The sequence below is a fragment of the Periplaneta americana genome, chromosome 13, assembly GCF_040183065.1.
Source record: "Periplaneta americana isolate PAMFEO1 chromosome 13, P.americana_PAMFEO1_priV1, whole genome shotgun sequence".
NCBI lineage: Eukaryota > Metazoa > Arthropoda > Insecta > Blattodea > Blattidae > Periplaneta > Periplaneta americana.
In genome coordinates, this window is record NC_091129.1 from 160,717,937 (window position 1) to 160,743,614 (window position 25,678).

Sequence of the window (25,678 nt, forward strand, 5' to 3'; positions counted from 1 at the left end):
TCTACTCTCCTTCATCCCTCCTGTAAGCCATGGATTTTTTCAAAGTCTTCAAACGTCATCCAACGTCAGAGATATTGGCCCGCTGGAAGATGGCGAAATGGATCCCGATAACCCCTGATATCAACCTTTAGGACTGTTTATTGTGAACATTTGTTGATCAAAGATTAGCCATTCTTAGACATTAGTAAACTATTGCTATAATTCTTGTAAAAAATAAAAATTCACTTTGCTGTATTAAAAGTTTTCTTTCTATTCGTTCTTTGCTGAAACATACTACCCTTAAACCATTTCAGGAAAGGTGGTGTAAGTCACATGGCTGTGAAAAAAAAATTATTTTACTACCTGAAAATGTTATTTTTTTCCTTGGAACTAAATAGAAATTTAAGTTAGCCCTTTTTCAACAAGTTTATTTAAGAAAAAAAAAATTCTTGTACAAAATGAATTGATTACAGCTGTTAAACTTTAAGCCCTCATATCTCAAAACTATGTAAGTGTGACTTACACCACTTTGGATCTAAGGGGCTCATTTGTTATCAAATGCAACACAATCTGGGACTAAGAATGACTCAATGGTCAAAAGATGAAATACTTTGTTCCAGAGGAGACTGCATATCAGATCAAATACTAGAAGCCCAGGGCTAACAATCAGTAAAGATTTCATTTCATGTAGATAATGCAGTTTTTATGAAGTCCGTGGTAAAGTTATAATCATTACTGCAACACTGCGATAAATGACATGAAACTTCTTTCATACCTTCCCCTCCTTATAGCTTTCTTGTTACTACTTTTCAAGTTTCACAAATAATACAGCCTACACATGACACGTAATATACAGTGAAACCTCTCCTTACGGACACCTCCAAGATACGGACACTCCTCATATATGGCCAGATTTTTATGTCCCAACTGAAATACAGTAATATAGAAATAATTGTATATTTAACTCTGTTTACGGACACTCTCAGACACGGACACGGACAGCTGTTTCACAGTCCAGGGTTTCCGCAGTCAGGAGGTGACTGCGGACAGAACTTGGATTTCAAAACCTAATGTGTTACAAAAATGAAAAATTTAGTTGTCAGTACTGTACAGAAATTCCTCAACATGAAAGAAGACAATAAGGGTCTCGTAGGCTACCACTAGCCCAGCCGGCTACCCCTTGTTACCTGGAAGCGGGTGGATAAACAAAATCATAAAATTTAACCTGTCTGATGGGTCCAAGGTTTCCACGATCGTGAAATTGTATTCGACACATGATAGGGTTGGTAGGATTATTCTCTTCACTTCAATCAGTTGTTCTGTTTCGAGAATAAAATGGTATGGCACAGTACTGTATTTTCCTTTTTCGGTCTTATCTACTGTACTTCAAAGTTGCAAAGAATTTACTGTAGTATACTGTATTTAGAATTAAACTACAGTAATACCACAGTCTAGTTTATACAGTCATGAAGCTCAATACTTAGTAAATACGCATCCATAGATAGTTGCTAACCACTAGGATCATTACTATCGCCTCATTACAGACAAAGCTAAATATTACCTGCACAGTCTGTTGTTCCTAGCACCCTCATAAACTCAAGCTTCGTGACTGTATATACTAGACTGTGGTAATACATTTAATTTAAAGCGTGAAGGGATACAAAATGCATGTTATAAATTTACTGTTATATTGGGGAGTCTTCCTCCCAATAAAGGACACCTCCCAGATGCGGACAGATTGTTACGTCCCTTCGCTGTCCGTAAATGAGAGATTTCACTGTACATAAATTATTTCTTCGGTATATGTATGATACGAATGCACCCTCACAGGAAACAAATGGCGCCAAGACCAACAACGACCAGTTCTGAAGATGACCCAAAAGAGGTCGAAACATGTTAATAAGGTACGTTAAAATTTAACACAAGAAAGTTCTTATCATACATATTCCGAAGTGATACAGTGTTAAAAGTTGTGTAATCAAGATGTATAATTATTTCTTACTTCTTACCTAACTTACCTTCTTCATTCTTACTTATACTGCATAACTGATAAATTCTGTCACCCACTCTGGGATTGCTGGTTTGAGCATTTCGTAATGAGGCTTTCCATTTTGACTTATAAAACAATGGCACTGCGCCTGTAAGAAAAGTTAACATGATCAACAACGAACTGAAATAGGAAAACATTTAATAAAGATACAGCACACATAACTGACTGTAATTATCTGAATGATGATGGTGATAATAATGGTGATAGTAATAATTACTTACTTATGGCTTTTTAAGGAACCCGGAGGTTCATTGTCGCCCTCACATAAGCCCACCATCAGTCCCTATCCTGAGCAAGACTAATCCAGTTTCTATCATCATATCCCACCTCCCTCAAATCCATTTTACGTTTCGGCCTCCCCAAAGGCCCTTTTCCTTCCGGCCTTACAACTAACACTCTATATGCCCCAGTGGCGTAACGTCAATGTAAGCTAAAAAGCTCAGCTTCCCCAGTTAATAATAATCTCATAATAAACCTGCAGTTTATGGACAAAATTATTTATTAATTTTAGTAGAGTTTATATTTATGCTTATGCTTATATTTATGTTTAATATCTTTGAAAAATATTGGAGTGCAAGAGGTCAAATGACTTCATTGTCAAATGCCTGGCATTAGAAAACAACAACAACATATTTATGCGTTAAATATTGTGATGCGGCAGCTCAGGATGATTTGTGATGCAGCAGTAAACAAGAACCCTGCACACACCAGCTTCCAAGCAGACTGGTTTCTTACACTATTCTTCTGTTTAACCCACCCCGCAGATTTTCCATCCCTTTCTAACTAAACTACACTGGTTGCAAGGCTCGCAAGAAGCTAGCTTTGACATTAAAAATAAGTAGTTTCCGAGTTATCCCTTTTCATCAGTTGTGTTCAGTTGAAGTTTTAGTGTGCATTGTGGCTGATATAATAAATAATAAGCGAAATAATAGTTCCTGACACCAATTTACTTGAATTTTTAGGACAATTCCATTATCAAGATTGACTTACGAACAAAAGTGTGATCTAAAAAACAAATGACCGACTTCCTTGCTGTCAATGAAGGACACACTCAAAATACAGACACATACTTACGTAATGATAGTAATAGTGTATCTATTGACCATTAATATTGTGATTTATCTCAGTATGACAGGGAGTGAGCGAATGTTATATGTATACGTGTCTATTTGTTAGAAATATGTGTAAACTGTGAAATCATATTTTACTATGTACCATTTGAGGTCATGCCTTATTGGTGTTACGAGCTTCCAACCAATCTTTGATTGCTGACTTGACATTGACTACTATTTATTTTAAGACTATATTTTTGTAATACATTTTCTCATATTGCATGAAAGACAACTTGAGTTAGCTTCCCCTGCTCAAAATTTCATGCTACGCCACTGATATGCCCATACGTGCTACATGCCCTACCCATACCAAACGTCTGGATTTAATGTTCCTAATTATGTCATGTGAAGAGTACAAAGCATGCAATTCTTTCTCCATTCTTCTGTAACTTCATCCCTCTTAGCCCCAAATATTTTCCTAAGCACCTTATCCTCAAACACCCTTAACTTTTGTTCCTCTCTCAAAGTGAGAGTCCAAGTTTCACAACTGGTATACATTGGTGACATTATTTTATGCAAAATAATACTAAATCCCTGTGAAATCTCAATGAAAAGAATGCATTTTTTTCCATAACCAATTAAATCCAGAGCAAAAATTAGTTACTTTCTTTCCATTAAACACTATAACCACAGGACCACAACAGAAATTCTCCAAGAGGAGCAAAATTACATGAAAAATAATGTAAGTGTTGTTGTTGTTTTCTAATGCCAGACATTTGACAATAAAGTCATTTGACCTCTTGCACTCCAATATTTTTCAAAGATATTATCATGACCAGCCACTGAAGCACAGATTTTGAGGTGTTCCGAATCCATTTCTTGGTTTGAGTTGCACAATGGACAGTTAGGGGACTGATATATTCCAATTCTATGCAGGTGTTTGGCCAAACAATTATGGCCTGTTGCCAATCTAAATGCAGCTACAGACGATTTTCGTGGTAAATCGGGAATTAACTGTGGATTTTGATGCAGAGAGTTCCATTTTTTTCCCTTGGGATTGTGTTATCAAATTTTGTTTGTTGAAGTTTAAGTATATCTTTTCACAGAGTAAAACATAGATTTAGTAACAGGTCTGTAAGTAGCAGTGCTGCCCTTCTTTGCTAAAGCATCCGCATTCTCGTTTCCCAGGATTCCACAATGGGATGGTATCCATTGGAATACAATTCTTTTATTGAGTGATATTAATTGAGAGAGCATTTTAGTCATTTCTGCTGTTTGAGATGAAGGTGTGTGTTTAGAGACTATTGATAGAATAGCTGCTTTGGAGTCTGACAATATAACTGCATTCCTAAATTTATTGATGTGGCATAGAAGATTCCTGAGACTTTCCCTTATTGCAATGATTTCACCGTCAAAACTTGTTGTTCCATATCCAAGAGATCTATAAAGTGAGAAGAGACAGCACGTAACACCTGCACCGGCACCTTGTTCTCTGGAGATCAAGGATCCGTCGGTGTATAAATGAAGCCAGTTTTGTGGAGGGTACCTAATATTAATTGTCTCTAAAGACAATTGTTTCAGTATTTCAGTGTTTACTTCTGATTTCAGTATTTCTTCTGTTAAATTTAGATTATATTCTATATTTAATAGAATTAAAGGGTTTGGTTTAATTTGTAAGTTTTATTTTAAATTCGGGATATTGATTTTCTGTTTTAATTCTTGAACAATGGATATGAAATTTTTTTGAGTTGTAATGTAAGTGTAAATTCCTATTTAATTTTTGCTTGTAGCAATGGCAGCAGAAATTCGCGTTTCCTGTAAAAACAGGTTTTTGGAGATTGTGAATTTTGGAAAAAATGTTAAAAATTATGACCGATGCCACAGTAGCTGGAAGAGACTGTTTGCAGTGTTAGTTCATGACTGTGAAAGGGTTTGAACCTGTTGTGGAAAGATAAACCCCTATTCCTTACGAGTAAAATGTTCTAAATTCGACCAGCCTCATGGTCTGTTGGTTAAGAGTTTCTGGCTACAGCATATGAGCTCCCGGATTCGATTTCTGGTTAGAGCATAGGAATTCTTCATTAGAGGGGATTATTCCTGTGTTTGTTTATGGTTCTGAAATTTAGCAATTTGGCGCCACATTGCACTGCCGCTGGGTCTGGTAGAACTTTTGATCGGTAGAATAAATGATAAATATAATTATACCAAATAACCCTGCCATGAAACGTTATGATCAGGATGGTAATCAGTTCACCGAGGTAATGAAGTGAGAACACACATTGCCTACGTTAAAGACAGACATTTATTTAAAATAAACCAAATAATAGCGTCACACAGACTATATATACGTCACAGAGTAATGTTAAACCCAACTGGTTACCTTACATGAATGGTAATTCCTCTTTGTTGGCATCCATCTTGTCGACTCACCTCACTCATAACCAATACTTAACACACATATAATCGTTACACTGAAAATGGACACCCCTCACACATCACACAACAATGAAAGCCTCCATTTTGAATTCCATACTCGTACAAAGTTTATTGGTGAAATCTCTACGTGAAACGTTCCAGAATAAGGCAATAAAACTTCTAGTAGCCCGTGGTTGACTATTAGTTACATCACGAGCTTGAGAGACCAGAACAGCAAATAAAATATCGATCGGTATTTAAACAGAGTTGACTGCCTGATAGCTAAGCAGAAAATCGCATCCAGTTCAATATAGGTAGCACATCAAATGACTGAGTATAACTTCCCGACCTCGGGAGTAAACGTTACCATCCTCTATCAGGCTTTCTTCCACAATCCAATCGTAGGTTCCCGCAACAATTTGTACGTAACTGAAACTGTCGACACGCTCCCGGTCTGCATGCCCCCCCACAACGAGACTTATTTCTTCCGCGATCCTATCGCAGGTTCCCACAACAACGTGTACACATCCAGCTTGCACGCCGTCCACCACCAGACAGACGCTACTCTCAAATAATCACTGGCCACAAAGGCAAAATATAAACTGGCACCACCGTCTTAACCAATCAGCAAGTGCTATTATAAAATATTAACTGCTCCCTGGATCTTAACCAATCAGCAACCGTTATTATAAAATAATAACTGCTCCCCCGGTTTCAACTCATCACAGGTTATAGGAACAGAACCAGAGAAAACGGAAAAACAGAAAGATGAGAGGAAGTAAGCCATCTATATAAAAGAAATAAGACTTAGATCAGAAAGGAACAAACTACAGGCCATCTATGAAGATTAAGAAGAACTAGAACAAACAGAGAAAGACATAAGGATAGAAGAAATGGAAAGGAGAAACTGACGTGCCGAAATATAAACGGCACAACATAATCATGACCATTCTATCATATCATCGGGGTAATGTAACTCCGCCTTCCAAGCAGCTTAAACTGAGAAGTGGATTATACCTAAGCTACAGCCAGGAGAGAAGACCAGAAAACCTGGTGGCATTAGAAAGAAAAAGTTCAAATTCATACATGCACACAGTTTGTTTGGGAAAGGAACTCCAGAATATTCAGTCCTCAGTCAAATAAGATCAAACAATTACTCACACAGTTTATCTCCTTTTGCACCATCTGTAGTTAATAGCATCACTTTATTTCCTACTGTCATTTGATCTAAGCATCCTCCAGTGTAGTACCAATTGTATGCCTGTAATCATAAACTATTGTTAATAATAATAATAATAATAATAATAATAATAATAATAATAATAATAATAATAATAATAATACAATATTCCTTATTGTTCAGAGGATCATTGTAAGTTGAGATTTTAAGATTTATTTTGGATATAAAACTTTATAAAATTATGGCAATAACATGACATTTCCTTTTACAGAAAAATGAAGAAGATAAAATAACATTTGCTGAAATGTAACTTTTTTGGCGTTAAAAGTTGATTTAGACATGTAAATTGAGATAGAATAACTGTACCTCCAACAGGGCCATTTTATGAAATTCATACTGCATGGTAGGCATATATAGGATATTGTACGAAATGGAAATATAAAAATTGGAGATTTATCCTTCGAAGAGGTGGAAAAATTCAAATATCTTGGAGCAAAAGTAACAAATATAAACGACACTCGGGAGGAAATTAAACGCAGAATAAATATGGGAAATGCGTGTTATTATTCGGTTGAGAAGCTCTTATCATCCAGTCTGCTGTCAAAAAATCTGAAAGTTAGAATTTATAAAACAGTTATATTACCGGTTCTTCTGTATGGTTGTGAAATTTGGACTCTCACTCTGAGAGAGGAACATAGGTTAAGGGTGTTTGAGAATAAGGTGCTTAGGAAAATATTTGGGGCTAAGCGGGATGAAGGTACAGGAGAATGGAGAAAGTTACACAACACAGAACTGCACGCAATGTATTCTTCACCTGACATAATTAGAAACCTTAAATCCAGACGTTTGAGATGGGCAGGGCATGTAGCACGTATGGGCGAATCCAGAAATGAATATAGAGTGTTAGTTGGGAGACCAGAGGGAAAAAGACCTTTAGGGAGGCCGAGACGTAGATGGGAGGATAATATTAAAATGGATTTGAGGGAGGTGGGGTATGATGATAGAGAATGGATTAATCTTGCACAGGATAGGGACCGATGGTGGGCTTATGTGAGGGCGACAATGAACCTTCGGGTTCCTTAAAAGCCATTTGTAAGTAAGTAAGTATGGTAGGCATACTTTATACCCGAACCCACACTTTCTGAAGTCGAAATTGCGATAGAAAATCTGAAAAAATTATAAGTCTCCAGGTATCGATCAAATTCCAGCAGAATTAATACAAGAGGGTGGGAGCGCATTATCTAAAGAAATTTATAAGCTTGTACTTGCTATTTGGGAAAAGGAAATTGTACCAGAACAATGGAAGGAGTCCATAATCGTACCTATATTTAAGAAGGGGGACAAGACTAACTGTAGTAACTTTCGAGGAATATCACTTTTGTTGACGTATGGGCAAATCCAGAAATGCATATAGAATGTTAGTTGGGAGGTCGGAGGGAAAAAGACCTTTGGAGAGGCCGAGACGTAGATGGGAAGATAATATTAAAATGGATTTGAGGGAGGTGGGATATGATGGTAGAGACTGGATTAATCTTGCAATTGTCCAATACTGTAGTCAGTAGTGCATCGTTGCCACAAGCTTCAAATAATCCTTGATGACATTGGCATGTATTTCTACCAAGGGTTACCTCGATTTTCATCCACGATCGCTGCTCAAGTTTAGTAAACATGCTTTAAAGTAGTTACAAATAGTGCTTACATTTAACCATGCACAATAATAACATCTGTTGTTATAGCAACCAGTTTTATCATTCAATACATCGACAATATCTCCAACAGGTACAATCACGAGTTGTCTCATATCATATGCAAATGCGCATGACCTATTCCTAGCAATGTTGCCACTACTTTATTTGCTACCCACGTACAATAAAATATTAACATATCTGTAATTAAAATTAGGATATCCAATAACGAAACGCAACCATAATATAAGCACTACAAACTAATTATTGAAACTCAATTTCTGAGGAAACCTGTCAGAAATGTCCTGTATGCCTACCGGGTTTTGATCCCACAAACACAAAACAATTTGCAATATCTCACCAGGGCCTAAAACTGTCTTCGACCGTTCACAAATTCATAATCAGAAACAAAGGAAAATATTATATTCATAAATAATTAACTATAGAACTTACCCCTTCAAATTCTTCATCAGGATTTTCTGTAACTAACTGAACAAAACTTGCCTCTTGATATGACATATATCCTAATCCCTTAGGCGATGAAATTATATTTTGTAATGTGCCACAAAATTCCTTTGCTGAAATAACAATTGCATCATAAGTGTTAGGCTACATTAACAGCAGCAAATCCAACAACTTGCAAGAAACAACTTATCAGAAAATTTTAATTAGTAATGAGTATTTAAAAATTTGATTCTGGGTTCAGTCCCAGTGGTAATGAGTTTTTTCATTGCCAAAACTTCTAGAAGAGTCCAGAGGTCCACTCAGCCTTATGTCAAATTGAGTCCCGTATCTTTCCCAGGAGTAAAAGACAGTCAGAGCACAGTGCCAATCACATCATCTCATTCTAGAAACTCTACTTCAATACCCCTTTTATGCCTTTATGGCGTCTGATGTGGCTGGTTAAATTTACCTTTATTTAAGGATTTATTTATATTAAGGTTACCAGATTTTTTTACAATGGACAGATATCAGTAAGGAGTGGATTCCTATGTAATTAAATATTCTTTTTGCATGTGATAAAACACAATTAACAAAGTAAAAAATTCCGAACATGAAGTTTCAAGTTTAAAACCCGAATTTTATTTCACATAAAACCACATATTTTCACAAAAAAATTATGTAAATACATATTTTCAGGAAATCTATTATAAACACATAAATCTTGGAGTTTTTTTACTTAAATAATTTCTTTACAAGAACTTTTAAACATTCTAAAACTAAATGAATTATATCACTCAGAAATACGTTATCTTTTTTAAGAATTCTTGGTTGCTTCGTGTTTCTAAGCGCTGTGTGGTGTATCCGTGATCCATATTTGTAGTAATTTTGCGTCAAGTTCTGAGAACTGCTAGGTAGCATATCAATGTTATTATTATTGAATAAATTAACGTGGACAAGGAGGAGAGATCTTGCAACACATAATTAGGAATGCTTATTTTTGCTGAAGATGATTTCATTCCACGCTTTGTTTGTGAAACACAAGAGATAAGAGCTCGGGTATGAACATTATTTAATTTAAACAAATCTCTCACCTCTCGCTAATGTCCATCGAGTGAGGCAATACGTCTTGTTGTGATTTCCTGTTAGCGGGCTTTGTCAATCGATATCCTTCAAGATATACTGAAAGATGGTTGTTTAAAAAACGATTTGGCTTTCCTATTAGCAAATCTAAGCTTTTTGTGAGATACCATAAAAAAACTCGAAACATCCAAAAACCTGTTGTCTGAAACAGGGAGGTGCGTGCTGTGAAAATTAAACTAGACTCGCTACCAGGTTCAGAAGTACAAGTACTAAGGGACAAATTCCAGAATATGTTTGGGAAAAACAGTGGATGTAAAAAAATTTGTAAAGTTGCTCAAGTATTGGAGGGTGTGCCTGTAGGTGAAATTGACGGTGTTTGTGTTTGTGATATTCCTCTCTTTAAATATGCACGTCTGACGTCCTGTGATATGGAAAGATCGTTTTCACAGTATAAGTCATTGTTCAGAGATAATCGGCATGCATTTGTGCTGGAGAATTTGGAGATGACCTTTGTTGTTCACTGCAATTCTCGGCCAACTACTAGCACTCCAGTGTGGTGGGTGAGTAGGCCTACCTAGTGACATTTTTTTTTTCAAGCTAAGTAATGTATTTTTGTCATATTTAAAATAAATATTTTTTTTTTTATTTTTAGCAAATATTTTCGTACTTTTTAGCACATAAAAAATAAATATATTTAAATTTTTAGCACATAAAAATCCGCTCTCTAGATATCAGCATATAAAAAACACTTTCAACATAATTTCTGTTACCGGTACATTGCCGTTTACTTATATATATTTTTTACACAATTTAAATAAGGGCAGGGACCTGTAGTAACTAAACACATGGGAAAATATTTTATTATTACAAGTACTTAAGGTTTATTATTTTGTTTAAGTGGTTACTAATGTCGAAACAAAGTTACAATTTATTAACCACTATCGGCTGGTCTAAGATTATTTAATTCCCATTTTCAATGTGTGCATTTTACATGTGTGCGTATACCTGAGGGTATCATTACACCTAAAAGACAAAGATTTTTAATTAACATATCCTTTTCCCTAACAGGTCTGTTTAGCATTACAAATCATAACACACCCATTCCTAACAATACATTATTGTCCAAATATCGAAATAACATTTTCAGGTTTAACTATAAATCCAAAATGATTAAATGTACAATTTGTAATTATATTTGCAGGAGTAAATATAACATTCTTTCCTCAACACTTTCTCTGCATGATAATGTTATCAAGAGTTGAGAATGAATAATGGTGGGCCTAGGTATAGGATCTTGTTTTGATTAATATTTATTAATAAACACAAGCATCTTTTACAAGCAATAATAAACGAGTTGGTTCCTCGATACTTTTGATACCTCAATGTTCTTAATATTTGAGATTATTGAGGGTGAACCATTTGATACTCTCTTAGTTTTAAGAGAGTTCTCACTCTTTCTTTTCTTTTCTCTCTCTCTTTCTATTTCAGCAATAGATTAGACTTCCATCATATAAAAGTTTATGAAATCATGTGTTACAGGGTTGGGCAGATAAAACCGGCCCCATCTCATGTCATATGATTTGGAAAATAAATTATGTAGGGTATTGATTTCTTTTCTTTCTTTTTTCTTGAAAATGTAATTATGTTGGCTATACTGTATCTTCCGCGTGTTTTGTGTCATTGTTGTTGCTTATAACCTCTTCTGGTTGCTGTTTAAAAGTCAGACATTCTAAACACATGTAAAGAGTTGTTCTTTAAATAAGCATGACTTATTCAATACCAGAGCGAATATTCATTGTGGAGGCGTACGTACAGACCAGCTCTATTAAGGGAACACAACAATTATTCAGAGACAAATATCCGCTTCGCTCAGTACCAGCGAAAAGCAGCATTCAAGATTTGGTGCGAAAATGGCGTACGACTGGATCCATAAAAAAATGTAACAAGGTACAGAACTCCTTCTGTCCGGACTCCTCAACTTACGGCGCGAATTAATGAATTTATGACTAGGAGTCCTCGAAAGTCTGCCACGAGATTGGCTCAACAGGTTCATGTGAGTAGGAGAACTTGCGGAATTGCATCCGCAGTATCACCCATGAGGAATTGAGACGTGCTTTCATGAACCTGTTAAAACGTGCACAGAAGTGTCTAGATGCAGATGGAGGGCACTTCCAACATTTATTATGAAGGTAAATGCATTTCATTTTCATTCCATTGACCTATCAATGTCATAACACGGGCCAGTTTTATCTGCCCAACCCTGTATATCCAGCTCTGTTCCGTGTTTTACAGAAATGTGTATTTTCCATCATTCAAAATCATTTTATAACAATAAGTTGTAAAATAGTTCTCATTCCTGGTAAACCAAAAATATTAACAGCCTCAGTTGTGGGATTGGACATTTTCCAGTAGCAGTGTGTAAGAGGAGTTCCTCTGGAAATAAATATATTGTAAAATGTTTAGTATTACCACCATTTCCACAGGTTTAAGACGTGTGAATGAGCTCTAGATGGCCAAGATATGTACTACAGTATTCCTCAAGAAGGTAATTTATGAGAATCTGGGAATTCCTTATCTGCTTCATAATTAAGTCATGGTCAATGAGACTGATCACTGTTGTTACTCTGAATATGGGACTAACCGAAAGGGCGGAAAGAAAAAAAAAGACACTCTGAAACTATGGGGTTATTCTGAAAACAGCTCCAATTTTTCTTTCTTTTTGATCTACATGGAACGTAATCTCTGAGGAACACATTTCTTACATGTTATAGATGGCTAACATGATAGACATTGGATAAGAAGGCAATTGATATCGAAATCTGTAGTGACTACACCCAACAATTAGCTTGGAAGTTGACGGTTGCAATTCTATTATTTTAATTGATAAAAACTTGAAGTGTGTGTAATAAATATACAGATATTTTTGTTTTTTGAAAAGTGGATAATCAAATATATATTTCTGTATGAAAAATAATGTAAGTAATATATTTTTATATATATTTTGTTTATCTAAATCTTCAATAGATGTCATTGTCACAACAGTTTTCAAAAAAATCATGTCAAATTTTAAGTAATCATTTATACTCTTTATATATTTAATTACATTTTAGTCACTGTCTGCTGGATTGCATACAGTCACGAAGCTCAATACATAGGAAATATGCATTCAATGACAGTTGAACTTTAGTTGCTAGCCACTAGGATCGCTACTATCACAGTCTATTGTTCCTAGTACTCTCAGTTGCTAACCGCTTGGAGCATTGTATCGTGAGAAATGCAAAAAAACACCTCAAGCTTTGTGACTGTGCTATATCTGCGTAAACTGCTTGCTCAATCAAAGTTATTTTGCCACTAGGTGGCAGGCTGTGTCCATCACTATTAACATTATTATCAGTATATGCGAAGTCACTGTCTGCCACCTAGTGGCTACTCGTACATAAGCGTTGATTTGGGCAGGTGGTGTAAGCTGCCAGGAATCGCGAAATTCGAACTGAAATAGTGAAAGTTGATAATTTGTTGTGTTTTACAATAATTATTGTTTTTATTTTTCTAAGTAGTCCTATGCCGTGGCGTCGTGGTCTAAGGCAACCTGCCTAGGACCCGCATTACGGAATGTGCACTGGTTCGAGTCTCCTCATGGGGGAAGAAATTTTCCCACGAAATTTTGGCCAGTGTATGGGACCGGTGCCCACCCAGCATCGTGACGCACTTGGGGAGCTATGATAGGTAGCGATAGGTATATGTACACTTAACGGCAAAAAGAATGAGCCGACTCTTGGTCGATAGAAATGCTAAGTTCTATCGCGCGGTTCACTCGTGTAAACGTAACCCACTGCAAGGCATTGCTGTGATGTCTCTTCATTGAAAGTCGTCCGTCTCTAATGTAGTAAACCTGACGAGCAGTGTGTGCCCCAGTGGTAAGAAGTCTGACATCTGTACCAGAGGTTGTGAGTTCGCTTCCCGGTACGGTAGAATTATTACTTTTTTATTTTAACTTTTACTTAATTTATTAGTTTAAATGTGAAATGGCATTTGTTAACAAACTTCGTTATGCCTGCCTTGTAAAAATATTATTGCTCATCACCTGTGGGCTATTAATAGGTGAGACCTGGCCTGTAAAAACAAAAATACTTGTTTCACATCCTAAAAAACTGGACGCATATAAAACACAAATAAATAATTAAATTAACAAAAACAAACAATTTTTTAATATATTAGCAAAACATGGCCTGTGGTGGGGACTAGTATCTCGTCCACAAACCACCTGCATCAACAACTGCCCTCATTCTGCGCGGCATGGAGTCCACAAGATTATGGAACAGGTCTAAATTCTTAGCCATCTCCTCCCACGCATCTAGAACTCTGTCCCACAATTCCTCAGGTGTCCGAACGGGTGGTTCTTCTGCCCAATTAGAGCGTAGGATCCTTCTGACTGCAGCCCACAAATTTTGAATCGGATTCATATCTGGTGAATTTGGAGGCCAGTCGACTGGGTCGACATCACACCTCCTCGTAAACCATCTTTGAATCCGGTTGGCGGTGTGTATCGGATAATTCTCCTGTTGTATTAACAGATAGCAGTGTTGCTTGAAAGAGAGAGGGAGGTTTGTTATTTATTAGAGTTTGGGCATATTCTAAGAGATATCGCCACATAATTATAGTTTTGCGAGACACATATGATGGCAAATTTGTAATTAAAAAAAGAAGATTGGGGAGATTCGAACCTTGAGTTACTACTATCAACTTGTTCAACAGACCACTGCCGTAATGACTTACGCTACTGTGAACATTAATATCATTTCGGCATAATACGTGGTTTTGCTGTTCATATTCGCACCGGTTGATTTTGTATTTATCAATTTTATTATTATTTCACTCTTCAAGGGCCCTGATGTATCTAGAATCAACCCTCCATTCGATTTTATTACATATTTTAGACTCTTAAACAAAATACAGCAAATTTAAAAAAGGTTTAATTAAGTGTTACCGGGTGAACTATGGCTTTGACGAGACGAGCATGCACAATGTTATGTCTCTGGAACTTAGAAATTGTCGGCCGTCCCATTCTTTTTGCCGCTAAGTGTACATATCAGCGAGAACCTCAATCAGAGTTTTTTTTTTAGTATAAATGTTATATATGACGTAACACAGTAGCTGATTTTGAATTCATTTATTAGCAGTTATTCTTAAAATACTCCAACCTTGTTTGTAAATACTTACTTCTTTTAGCATTCTTAAATAAATTTTTATACATTCTGATTCTGGAATTCCAAAGACGCTTTTTCTTGACTAGTTCCATTGCTGTATCTTCACCTTTCAACACTGCAATAAACAATATTATTATATAAAAATTCAACCAGAATTTCAAATTTCATCATTTAAATATTTCATAATTTTTTTTTTTTTTCCGTTCTACTTTACATTAAAAACTACGAAACATAAAACCACTATTATTTCCACGAACCTAACCCGTAACAATGGAAAATAAAATTACTGGAACAAGCAAATATGTCCAAATCATCAAATGAAAGTGAAAAGGATTTTCAGTCCAGGATAATTAAAATTTCAACAATTTTAGAAATGTTAAATCAAATTTTCAAGCCTCACTATATAAAGAAAAAAAAAATCTAAAGTAGTGGTCAAATTTGTAACCTTTTGGAACAAGACCTACCAAGATTGAAATGAGCTCTCTGGTAACAATTGGATATACTTTGTTACATCACATAATAAATTTCATTCTGTAGGAATTAAAAATCGATAAAAATAAAAAACATGAGCATAACTGAACAACACCATCTAGAAACAAAACAAACTCCAGCAAAGTGATGTTACATATTTTGGGCCAATGAAACGCAATAAATCCTAAACTTTTTGTAGCAAAGTTAGCCTATATAGGCCTACCAATTTACTGTAAGTTCATCATTATTCGAGTGCACATAGAAGGAGAGCTAAGATTGTAATGAAATCGTAGATAAATATAGACAACATAAACAGAATGCACTAATTAGAATCAGAAACTTCATTTTAGAGTCCTGAAGATGAAAGATATACTAGAAAGCAGTGGCATAGCATGAAACTTTGAGCAGGGGAAGCTAATTCAAGTTGTCTTTCATACAATATGAGAAAACGTATTACAAAAACATACTCTTAAAATAAATAGTAGTCAATGTCAGGTCAGCAGTCGAAGATTGGTTGGAACCTCGTAACACCAATAAGGCATGACCTCAAATGGTACATGGTAAAATATGATTTCACGGTTTACACATATCTCTAACAAATAGACATGTACTAGTATACGTATAACATTAGCTCACTCCCTGTCATAGTTAGAGAAATCACAATATTAATGGTCAACAGATACAGTACATACTGTAAGTATGCGTCTATGTTTTGGTTATGTCCTTCATTGACAGCAAGGGAGTCGGTCATTTGTTTTTTAGATCACACTTTTGTTCGTAAGTCAGTCTTGATAATAGAATTGTCCTAAAAAATTCAAGTAAATTGGTGTCAGGAACTGTTATTTCACTCATTATTTATTATATCAGCCACAATACAAACTAACACTTCAACTGAACACAAATGACGAAAAGGGATAACTCGGAAACTACTTATTTTCAATGTCAAAGCTAGCTTCTTGCGAGCCTTGCAACCAGGATAGTTTAGTTAGAAAGGGATGGAAAATCTGCGGGTTGGATTACACGGAAGAATGAGTGTAAGAAACTAGTCTGCTTGGAAGCTGGTGTGTGCAGGCTTCTTGTTTACTGCTGCATCACAAATCATCCTAACCTGCTGCATCACAATATTTAACGCGTAAATATAGATTCTATTAAAATTAATAAATAATTTTGTCCATAAACTGCAGGTTTATTATGAAATTATTATTAACTGGGGAAGCTGAGCTTTTTAGCTTACATTGACGCTACACCACTGCTAGAAAGAATGATGAAAAGAATGTAAAGTTAGTCATCTGCACCTTTGTCTAAATCCAGATTGGTTAGTAAGTCCTATATTTTTATAGTGCCATAAAAATACTGAAATTTAGAAAAATGATGATTTACCAAAAGCAGTCAAGGTCAATCTATGAAGAGCTAGTAAAGATAACGAGAGTTTCATTTGAAAACATTGAAGAATTGAAATAGAATATAGGTGATAAAGCATTTCATTGAAATTTGAAATGTTACATGAAATTGTACAGAGACATTATTATGACATGAGGCGAGACAACAGCGGAGTACTGGTGGCCCACCCCCTGCATGGTCTGCAATACGTGGGCTGTTAGACGCTGTAGTCACGGGTTGTGTGACAAAAGTCTTGATTTTTCAAGGGTACAAAGTTTAGTGATTGTGTATTTAGGTAATGCCTACCAACAAATTCTGTGCAATTAATGGACATCACATTACTGGGCCTTTTTTTTACACAATTAACAGTGAAAAGTATCTCCAGTTAATTTATCGACCCCTTCTTTGATGAACTTACATATGCAGAACGATTGTCAGTCTATTTCCAACAAAATTCCATCACTGCTCACACAGCTGCCGTGTCAATGAAGGAATTATGGCGTATTTCTGGTACGAGGCTAATGGGCTAAGTAATTTTTGTGGGCTCCATGAATCCCAGATCTAACACCCTATGATTTGTATTTATAGGAAGAACTAAAAGTTAAGGTTTATAGGTTAAATCCTCATTCTACAGATGAACTAAAAGACTATATACGAGAATAAATCCAGGCTATCAATGATGTGGAAATCCAGAGTGCTATTCATTCGTTTATCAAAAGAAGTCAGTTGTGTGTGACGACAAATGGGGGCCATTTTCAACAACGAATGTGAGCGTGGTAAGTCCAAATTATTGAACATTTATTGTTAGTACTGGTATGTATTGTAGAAGTGCCGGAAAAATGGTTACGAGCTCATCGGAAACCACGCTAGCAGTGGACCACGAGTCATCCGCTGTTTTCTCGCCTCACATCATAATGTCTCTGAAAAATGCTTCAGTGCCACTCCATAGCATCATGACTAGGCATCAGCATTTATGAGATTCAGCTATCATGCATGGTTCATTATTTTAATTTTACATTTTGTTACGTCGGAAAATCTGAAAGTACAAATCGTAGGGGAAAATTTCAGTATTCGGATTCCTCACTGACAATTATATCTTAGAATATTAAAAAAGGGAAGATTTGTCTGCATCATCATGCTTACGAAAAGGCACTTTTCAGTGCCAATCATCTCTGGTTTACCTATTTCAGAAGTAGCAGCTGGAGGTAAGAATGGTAACGGATGCTCACAGGTGTATGAGAAACCAACTGAACCTCCCTCATCTTCTTCTAATATTTCACTATTTAGGTTATGGCCGGGCACTAAATAATGTGGATAGTTTATAACAATTGCAACATTACATTTCTTCAACACTTCTGTCATGTTGATAATACAATTATTATAGCGAAACAGAATAAAATGAAGTGTTCTTAAAAGTAATTTCATACTCCTGGCTTAATCATTATTAATGTTAACACACACAAAGGACACGGTAGTGCCTTCCTACGCTTCCCTTGAACACAGCCAGTGTTGCCAACAATTGTCGCCTAAAAATCGCCAAATAAAATGTAGCTAAATTAAATTTACAAGTATCTAAAGAAACGAGTAAGATTAATAATAAAAATGTATTGTAACTTTTAGAGAGATATAAACTATCCACATCATTCTCTTCTACTGTAGCTGCTGACGTGGAAGACAAGAATTCATATAGGCCGGAACATGTCAACGGACCAGACTACTGGTTCAAGAAATAAATTGTTAAGTGTTCTACTTTCTTTGAACGAGATGACAGTATGAAATTTTCGCAAAATCTTTCTAGCGTAGCAAATTCAACAACTCGTACAATCGCCAATGAACCTTTCAGTTGTTTCTATTTCGCTGCAGCGTGAGATATCCACCGGTCCGATAGAACGCGGCTAAATCTCAACCATAGACTTAACGATTACCAGACCTGTGGAGTCCAGTCTTGCCAACTCGATTCTTAAAAATCCGCTGTAAAGTCTTGCAGAAACGCTAAATCCCTATATCAGCAATACAAATTTCATAAAGTCCAAACATTTTACTTCGTGGTACATTAAATTATATCTTCCTTTTCTCTCTAGATCCTCTATTTCTTCACATTTCTGTTTCATCCAGACTTTCTTCGTCTTATTAGTTTCTCTTCTTCGTTCGTTGTTTAGTTTCCTGTAGTTCCTTCTTCCTTCTTGTGTGTTGTTATCCATTTTCTCCTTCCCTTCATTTTCTCTAGTTTCCCTGTGACCCAACGTTTCTTAATACTCATACTTCCTCTCTATCCTATTGTTTCTTCTGTTAGGTATCTGTATTGTAGCTATTTGGATGCGTCCAGTACTCATTACTATTATCAGGTGTGGATTTTAATTTAGGGGCTTTCTCTTGAAAATTAATTTCAAATTTTCTTGTTTTCTCTTCAAAGCTACCCTTAATAGAAAGTAATTTATTTACAATTCTGCACATTCAGTGGACAAGTTATTGTATCACACTAGCCAAAATCTCTTTTCAAAAGTCTTCTAGGACACCAAGTGTTTTTTGAAGGTTTGACACACGTTGTGCATTTGGCAATCCAGTTCCTCCCATAAATAATTTTATTGGATTTAGATTCAGTGACTGGGAAGGCCATTTCATGATATTCTGCTATTTCCTTGATACCTTAATTGCTTGGTCGAGCTGTACAGCACATTCAGCTAACTGACGTCGATTCATTGGTGACCTGCTGTATAAAGTGTATAGCTTGTCCAAGACTATTTGAAAATGACTGACACCACCTACTTCATCAATGGCATCAGCTAAAGTTAATTCTAGTCGATGATTCATACCGTTGCTTATTAAATGCTTTGTACAATAATTTATGGTCAATAGACGTAATTTCAAAACTTCTCCGTCTCAATTATATTAAAATGAATGGCTGTCATTCTTGATATTAGAAGATATTATATTATAAACTAAGGTACCACCTTCCTGTTGTTCAATTCATAAACCGTACCTTTTTGGAAAAAATGAAAGAAACTTAATATATTTTACATGAACACTGTAGTCTATCCTTTTCACGTATTTATTATTATTATTATTATTATTATTATTATTATTATTATTATTATTATTATTATTATTCCAATGAATTAAGGTACTGTATTTATTATCTTCCATTTCCCTGACTTCATAAATTCATCATTTGTAAGTGGGCCTAACTTATCCCTTTCTTTTTTTAAAATATATTGACGTTGAAGTGTTACAATTTTTACTAATGCAAACAGCAGTGAATTACCTACCGGTAATACAGTGTTATTTCCAGTTGGCTTGTGAACATTCACATTCTACATTAGAAACATGACAGAAGTATCGTTGAATTGCTTTTTGATATGCGTACAATTCGTTTCCTCTCTATTGCATATATGTTTAGGTGTTCTCACTGGAAAACACGGAGTTTCTAAGTTAATGTCTGCAACTTTGAGCGACTGTCCTTGAGCTTCATTTTAATATGGCCGTTACAAATGCTAGTCACACTGAAATTGCAATTGCTTGAAATCGAAAGGCATGTTAGTGTGTACCATAGAAATAAGTGGGATAAAATATCTTCTCCTTTCGTTTTGCTAGTTAATATTGTCACTTTCGTTATGTTTTACATGGGTTTTTTCACACCAATTCTTGTTCCATTGCATAAGTTTGGTGGGTCAATATTTCACAATGGTACTAATGGTGATTCAATATTAAGTATTGGATGCGTAAAGATACTTACTGTATGAATTTTTTAGATTTTGGCCTTCATGATGTATCAATAATGTTATTTAATTTTGTATTATTTTTTATATGGTCTCGTAAAAGTCGGTGTTGAATACAACAGACAATTGACTGTAGAGGATTGGATTTCAATATTATAAATGAATGTTTTATGATGTTTAATTTTTATATTTTTAATTAATTTAACGTTAATTTGTACGATTTTAATGTAGCCTATGTTCTTCTCCTGGTTATGAAGGTTAAATGTGGAAACTTTGGCAAATATCGGTCAAAGCGAGTAGATATGTATAAGTTCCTACCTACATACATACATACAGCACATACCGGTACATACATAGTCACACTGACTTTTATATAACAAGATAACAGACTGTTATGGAGGAACTTATTGTTTGTTGCTGTATATTTAGACTGTAACTTTGAAATGAAGTAGTCTCAAGAAAAGTATCACAGGACAATTCAGTATTATTTTAATCTATACCGGTACATTACATTGCTAAAATGTACAGGCTACACTTATTTATGAAACACTCTGTATACAGTGTAAAGGAGAAATTTATTTTACAACAAATCAAAGTGTAATAATAAATTATTTTCGCCTGAATTCTTGTTACTTGGTAACACGAAGTTCTTTATAAATTATGAAGACTTCTCTTGGTATATTGGCTTATTATATCTAGGTACCAAAGTATAATTAATAAAACAACACGTGTTAATATGCAGATGGAAAGTCAACCAACTTGTCGGCTTTCAGAGCCGAAAAGTAAGCAGAGATCACGTCTAGACAACTGGCCTGATAACAAGTACAACCCTGGTGTTCTTGTTGGAAATTGGTTTGAAGAACAGGGCAGATACTTGCAACCTAAACTTCAACATAAGACTATATATGCCACTGACTATGTGAAGGCTCATCCATCTCTCAGTCTGCAGCATAACTTTTTAGCAGACAGGATAATCGAAAATCAGGTTAGTCTTCCTTGCTAATATTGCACGATTAAAAGTAACTAATTAAGGAGTGATGATTTGAAGGAGCATTTTTTAAATAATCTAAGATTCTGAATAGGATAAGGTTACCAGATTTCATTTACAATTTCCGGGGACAGATATCGACATACAAAAATTACTTTTAACATTTCTCTTGATTGCCATTCACTTATATTTTTCTTACGCGATTAAAAAATTTAAAATACCGGTACTTATCATTCCAAACTACTCTTTTTTTTTTTTCGGAAGAGTGAATTTTTTTAAGCAGATATTCTCTAGATTCCAGTTTTTGAGCAAATTCCTGACTGGTCATGTTGAAGTTGGTTAAGGTACCAAGCAAAGCTCAAACAGTTTCTACATTCATTCTGAATTTTTGGGATATCCACATGAAGCATTACTTCCAGGACACAGAGATAGTTCAATCAACAGGGAATCATTTTCTCAAGAAAAAAAAAAAAAATCACTCCATTTTGAGCAAAGGGTAGCATTTTTTTCATTCCACTTTGTCATTTTCTATGAAGCCACATACTTCTTCAAGCAAGAAATTTCATCAAATAAATTATCTTCATTAAGGTGAAGTATATCTACATTTGAAGAAAAATAATGGACTGTCTCTTCAAATTTTTCTCTTTCTAGAGGATGTTTCAGCAATATACGAGCATCATTTCATAAGTCATGGCAATTATATTACAGCCAATAAAGCTGCAGAAATAGAAATTCACTCACTATATACGAATATACGATTGAAGGTCACTGGAATATGGTTTGTAATGCTAGTACCAAATTGGGTCCGGGTACGGGAGGAAATGAGTAAAGGAAATTGAAAGATGCGTAAATGGAAATCATTGTTTTAAAATAACTACTGAAGCTTTCCTGGTGACGTGATAACTCAAAATTTTCTCGGGCTTCCAGCCAGGTCATAAGTTGGTGATCCACCGATGTTTCGAGGATGTTCAACTTCCTCATCTTCGGGCTTCCAGCCAGGTCATAAGTTGGTGATCCACCGATGTTTCGAGGATGTTCATCTTCCTCATCTTCGGGCTTCCAGCCAGGTCATAAGTTGGTGATCCACTGACGTTTCGAGGATGTTCATCTTCCTCATCTTCGGGCTTCCAGCCAGGTCATAAGTTGGTGATCCACCGATGTTTCGAGGATGTTCATCTTCCTCATCTTCGGGCTTCCAGCCAGGTCATAAGTTGGTGATCCACTGACGTTTCGAGGATGTTCATCTTCCTCATCTTCGGGCTTCCAGCCAGGTCATAAGTTGGTGATCCACCGATGTTTCGAGGATGTTCATCTTCCTCATCTTCGGGCTTCCAGCCAGGTCATAAGTTGGTGATCCACTGACGTTTCGAGGATGTTCATCTTCCTCATCTTCGGGCTTCCAGCCAGGTCATAAGTTGGTGATCCACCGATGTTTCGAGGATGTTCATCTTCCTCATCTCAGGGTTAAATGATATCTAGGTGTACCCAGCTCCTTAATTTATAGTGCCAGAGGGAGGGGGCAGCCGAGGAGCTGTGCGCTGATTGGCTCTCATTGGTGCAGACCACGGCGTGAACGCGGCCGAGTGTCGTCTTGCTTTGTGCTTTTCGGCTGATTGACCGCGGGTCTCACGATGGGCTCGGCGGACGAGTTCTCATGTGTCCTTCGCTGATGACAGCCCGTCGTCTGGGCGTTGAGAAATTTAATAGCCGGTGCCCACGCCGCGCTTAGTTGGAGACCCAAGTCCTGATTCAGGTTACCGCGTTCCGCTGCTATGGCCAAGATTTCCTTTACTCTTCTATCCCAATAGCCCGAACACTTCGCCAGGACCTCGGTGTTATTTAATAAGCACCAATAAGAGCCAATCAGCGCACAGCTCCTCGGCTGCCCCCTCCCTCTGGCACTATAAATTAAGGAGCTGGGTACTCCTAGATATCATTCAACCTGAAGATGAGGAAGATGAACATCCTCGAAACGTCGGTGGATCACCAACTTATGACCTGGCTGGAAGCTCGAGAAAATTTCGAATTATGTTCATCTTCCTCATCTTCAAAACGTTGTTAAGATGTCCTCCCTGTTTGCAAACTGCTTCCCACACAGCGGCTTCAATTACGGAATGAGATGAAAGTCGCATGGACTGAGATCAGGCGAGTAGGGAGGATGTTACAAGATCTCTCACTCCCATTGCTGCAGGAGGTGCAGTGCGGGCTGTTGCTTTATTATGGAGGATTATGGCATTGTACAGCAGTGCTGGACGTGTCCTCCGATTTGTATGACGCAGATGGTACATCAGGAATGATATGTAGCATTGGGGATTGATAGTGTGGCTTGTAGCTCAGAATGACACTGACGAACATTTCTGCCACGAAGAACTGCAATTTTCACATATGACCGCCATTCAACTTTACTTACATCCATCTTGGAGCACAACCTCTAGCATACTAACTTTTGTGTATGCTGTCAACTAGCCACCAATGCACCCAGACACAATCTGACGGTAGCATCCAGTACAGTGTACAACAGGTTTTCAAACGTATATACTGAACTAACCACATTTTCGGTTATTCAGAAGATACAGTAGCATGCAAATTAATCCGAACACGACATATTTTTACATTTTCTGTCATTGTTGGCCTCACAGCTGCTCATACCACTTTAATCGACATCTGTAGTACGTGTAATTCCATTGTTGAAGGTCTGTCGTTATTATTGTTTTTATAATATGTGACATTTTGCCTGTTGTTTTGTACTTATAAGCATTTCAGTTGTGTTGAAGACTTAAAACTGCAATCCTGTGTACATTCTGTCGTCTTCACAAATGGATACAACTCCATGAAAACAGTCTAAAATTATAACATTAGCAGAGCATTCTTCTATGACACAGAGGCAAATTGCTGCAGAATGTCACATCGGTTTGGCTACTGTTAATTTGATCATAAAACGATACAGGGAGACTGGATCCATCACACCCCAGAAAAAAAAAGGAAACTGTGGCCAGAAAAGGAAGACTTCATCTGCAGATGATCGTTTAATTGTCAGGAAAAGTAAATTAAATCCTAGACTAACTGCTGTCGACTTAACCCGCGAGTTAATGGCTACCACTGGGGCGAATATTCACGTCACAACAGTGCGGCGTAGGCTTTTGGAAGCTGGACGAAGGGCTCGTAAGCCTATTAAGTAGCAACTGCTAACCCCTGTTATGTGCAAAAAACGCTTAATGTGGGCAAAATTACATCAACACTGGACAGTGAATGACTGGAAGAATGTACTTTTTTCCGATGAGTCTCATTTCGAGGTCCACGGCCACTGTGTTTATTACGTACGGAAAGGATCCGAAAAAGTAACAGCAGCTCATCTCCAACAAGCACCCAAATACCCCCCTAAAGTAATGTTTTGGGGTTGTTTTACACATGAAGGGCCTGGAGCATTAATACCTATCAAGGGAATGATGAATTCTGACAAATATATTCACTTATTGGAAACCAGAATCGTACCCCAGCTGCAAAAATCATTTCTGGATGGCAGAGGTGTGTTCCAACAAGACCTGGCACCATGCCATTCGTCTCGAAAAACTACAGAATTCTTCAACAAGAAGAATATTCAGGTACTCCCCTGGCCAGGCAACTCACCCGACATCAACCCCATTGAGAACGTGTGGTCAATTTGCAAAAGAAGAATGCAAAAAATGGATTGTTCTACAAAGGAGAAGATGATTTCTGCCCTCATTGGTGTATGATTTCGCGATGAAGAAATGAAGAATATTTGTGGGAAATTAGTGGAATCCATGCCAAATCGTCTCAGAGCTGTTATTAGGAACAAGGGAGGCCACATAGATTACTGAGGTATGTCTTAGATCCTTTTTTTATCCCGTTTGAGTGTTTTTGCATAAGTAATTATGTTGTTCGGATTAATTTGCACGCTACTGTAAATAAAAGGGCGAGTGAGTCAGAGTGGATCAGTAGCGACAGAGCAAGCCAGCCTTGGGCAGCAAACGAGGTGGACCTGAGTTCGAGTTAGTCTTCGGAGCAGTTAG

At 36.5% G+C, this 25,678-nt stretch overlaps 2 protein-coding genes across 3 annotated transcripts in view; one reads left to right on the forward strand and one right to left on the reverse strand.

The window, feature by feature from the left end:
- Nucleotides 1-18,814, reverse strand: part of TAF1C-like (TATA box-binding protein-associated factor RNA polymerase I subunit C-like) — a 35,195-nt gene extending 16,381 nt beyond the window's left edge. Inside the window, exons 1-5 of one of the 2 annotated variants that reach the window (XM_069844532.1) lie at nucleotides 18,125-18,814; nucleotides 15,106-15,207; nucleotides 8,815-8,939; nucleotides 6,658-6,757; nucleotides 1,989-2,117 (exon numbers count right to left, since the gene is read on the reverse strand). In XM_069844532.1, coding sequence (XP_069700633.1) covers nucleotides 1,989-2,117; nucleotides 6,658-6,757; nucleotides 8,815-8,939; nucleotides 15,106-15,207; nucleotides 18,125-18,368 — 700 coding nt within the window. In that variant the 5' untranslated portion in view covers nucleotides 18,369-18,814. The remainder of the gene's footprint in view (nucleotides 1-1,988; nucleotides 2,118-6,657; nucleotides 6,758-8,814; nucleotides 8,940-15,105; nucleotides 15,208-18,124) is intronic. The other variant, XM_069844533.1, reaches the window with a different exon arrangement.
- Nucleotides 18,815-21,146: 2,332 nt separating this feature from the next.
- The window catches only part of LOC138711670 (uncharacterized), an 8,995-nt gene continuing 4,463 nt past the window's right edge, over nucleotides 21,147-25,678 (forward strand). The window contains exon 1 of the mRNA XM_069842799.1: nucleotides 21,147-21,644. Within this exon, the coding sequence (XP_069698900.1) occupies nucleotides 21,396-21,644 (249 nt within the window). The 5' untranslated portion in view covers nucleotides 21,147-21,395. The remainder of the gene's footprint in view (nucleotides 21,645-25,678) is intronic.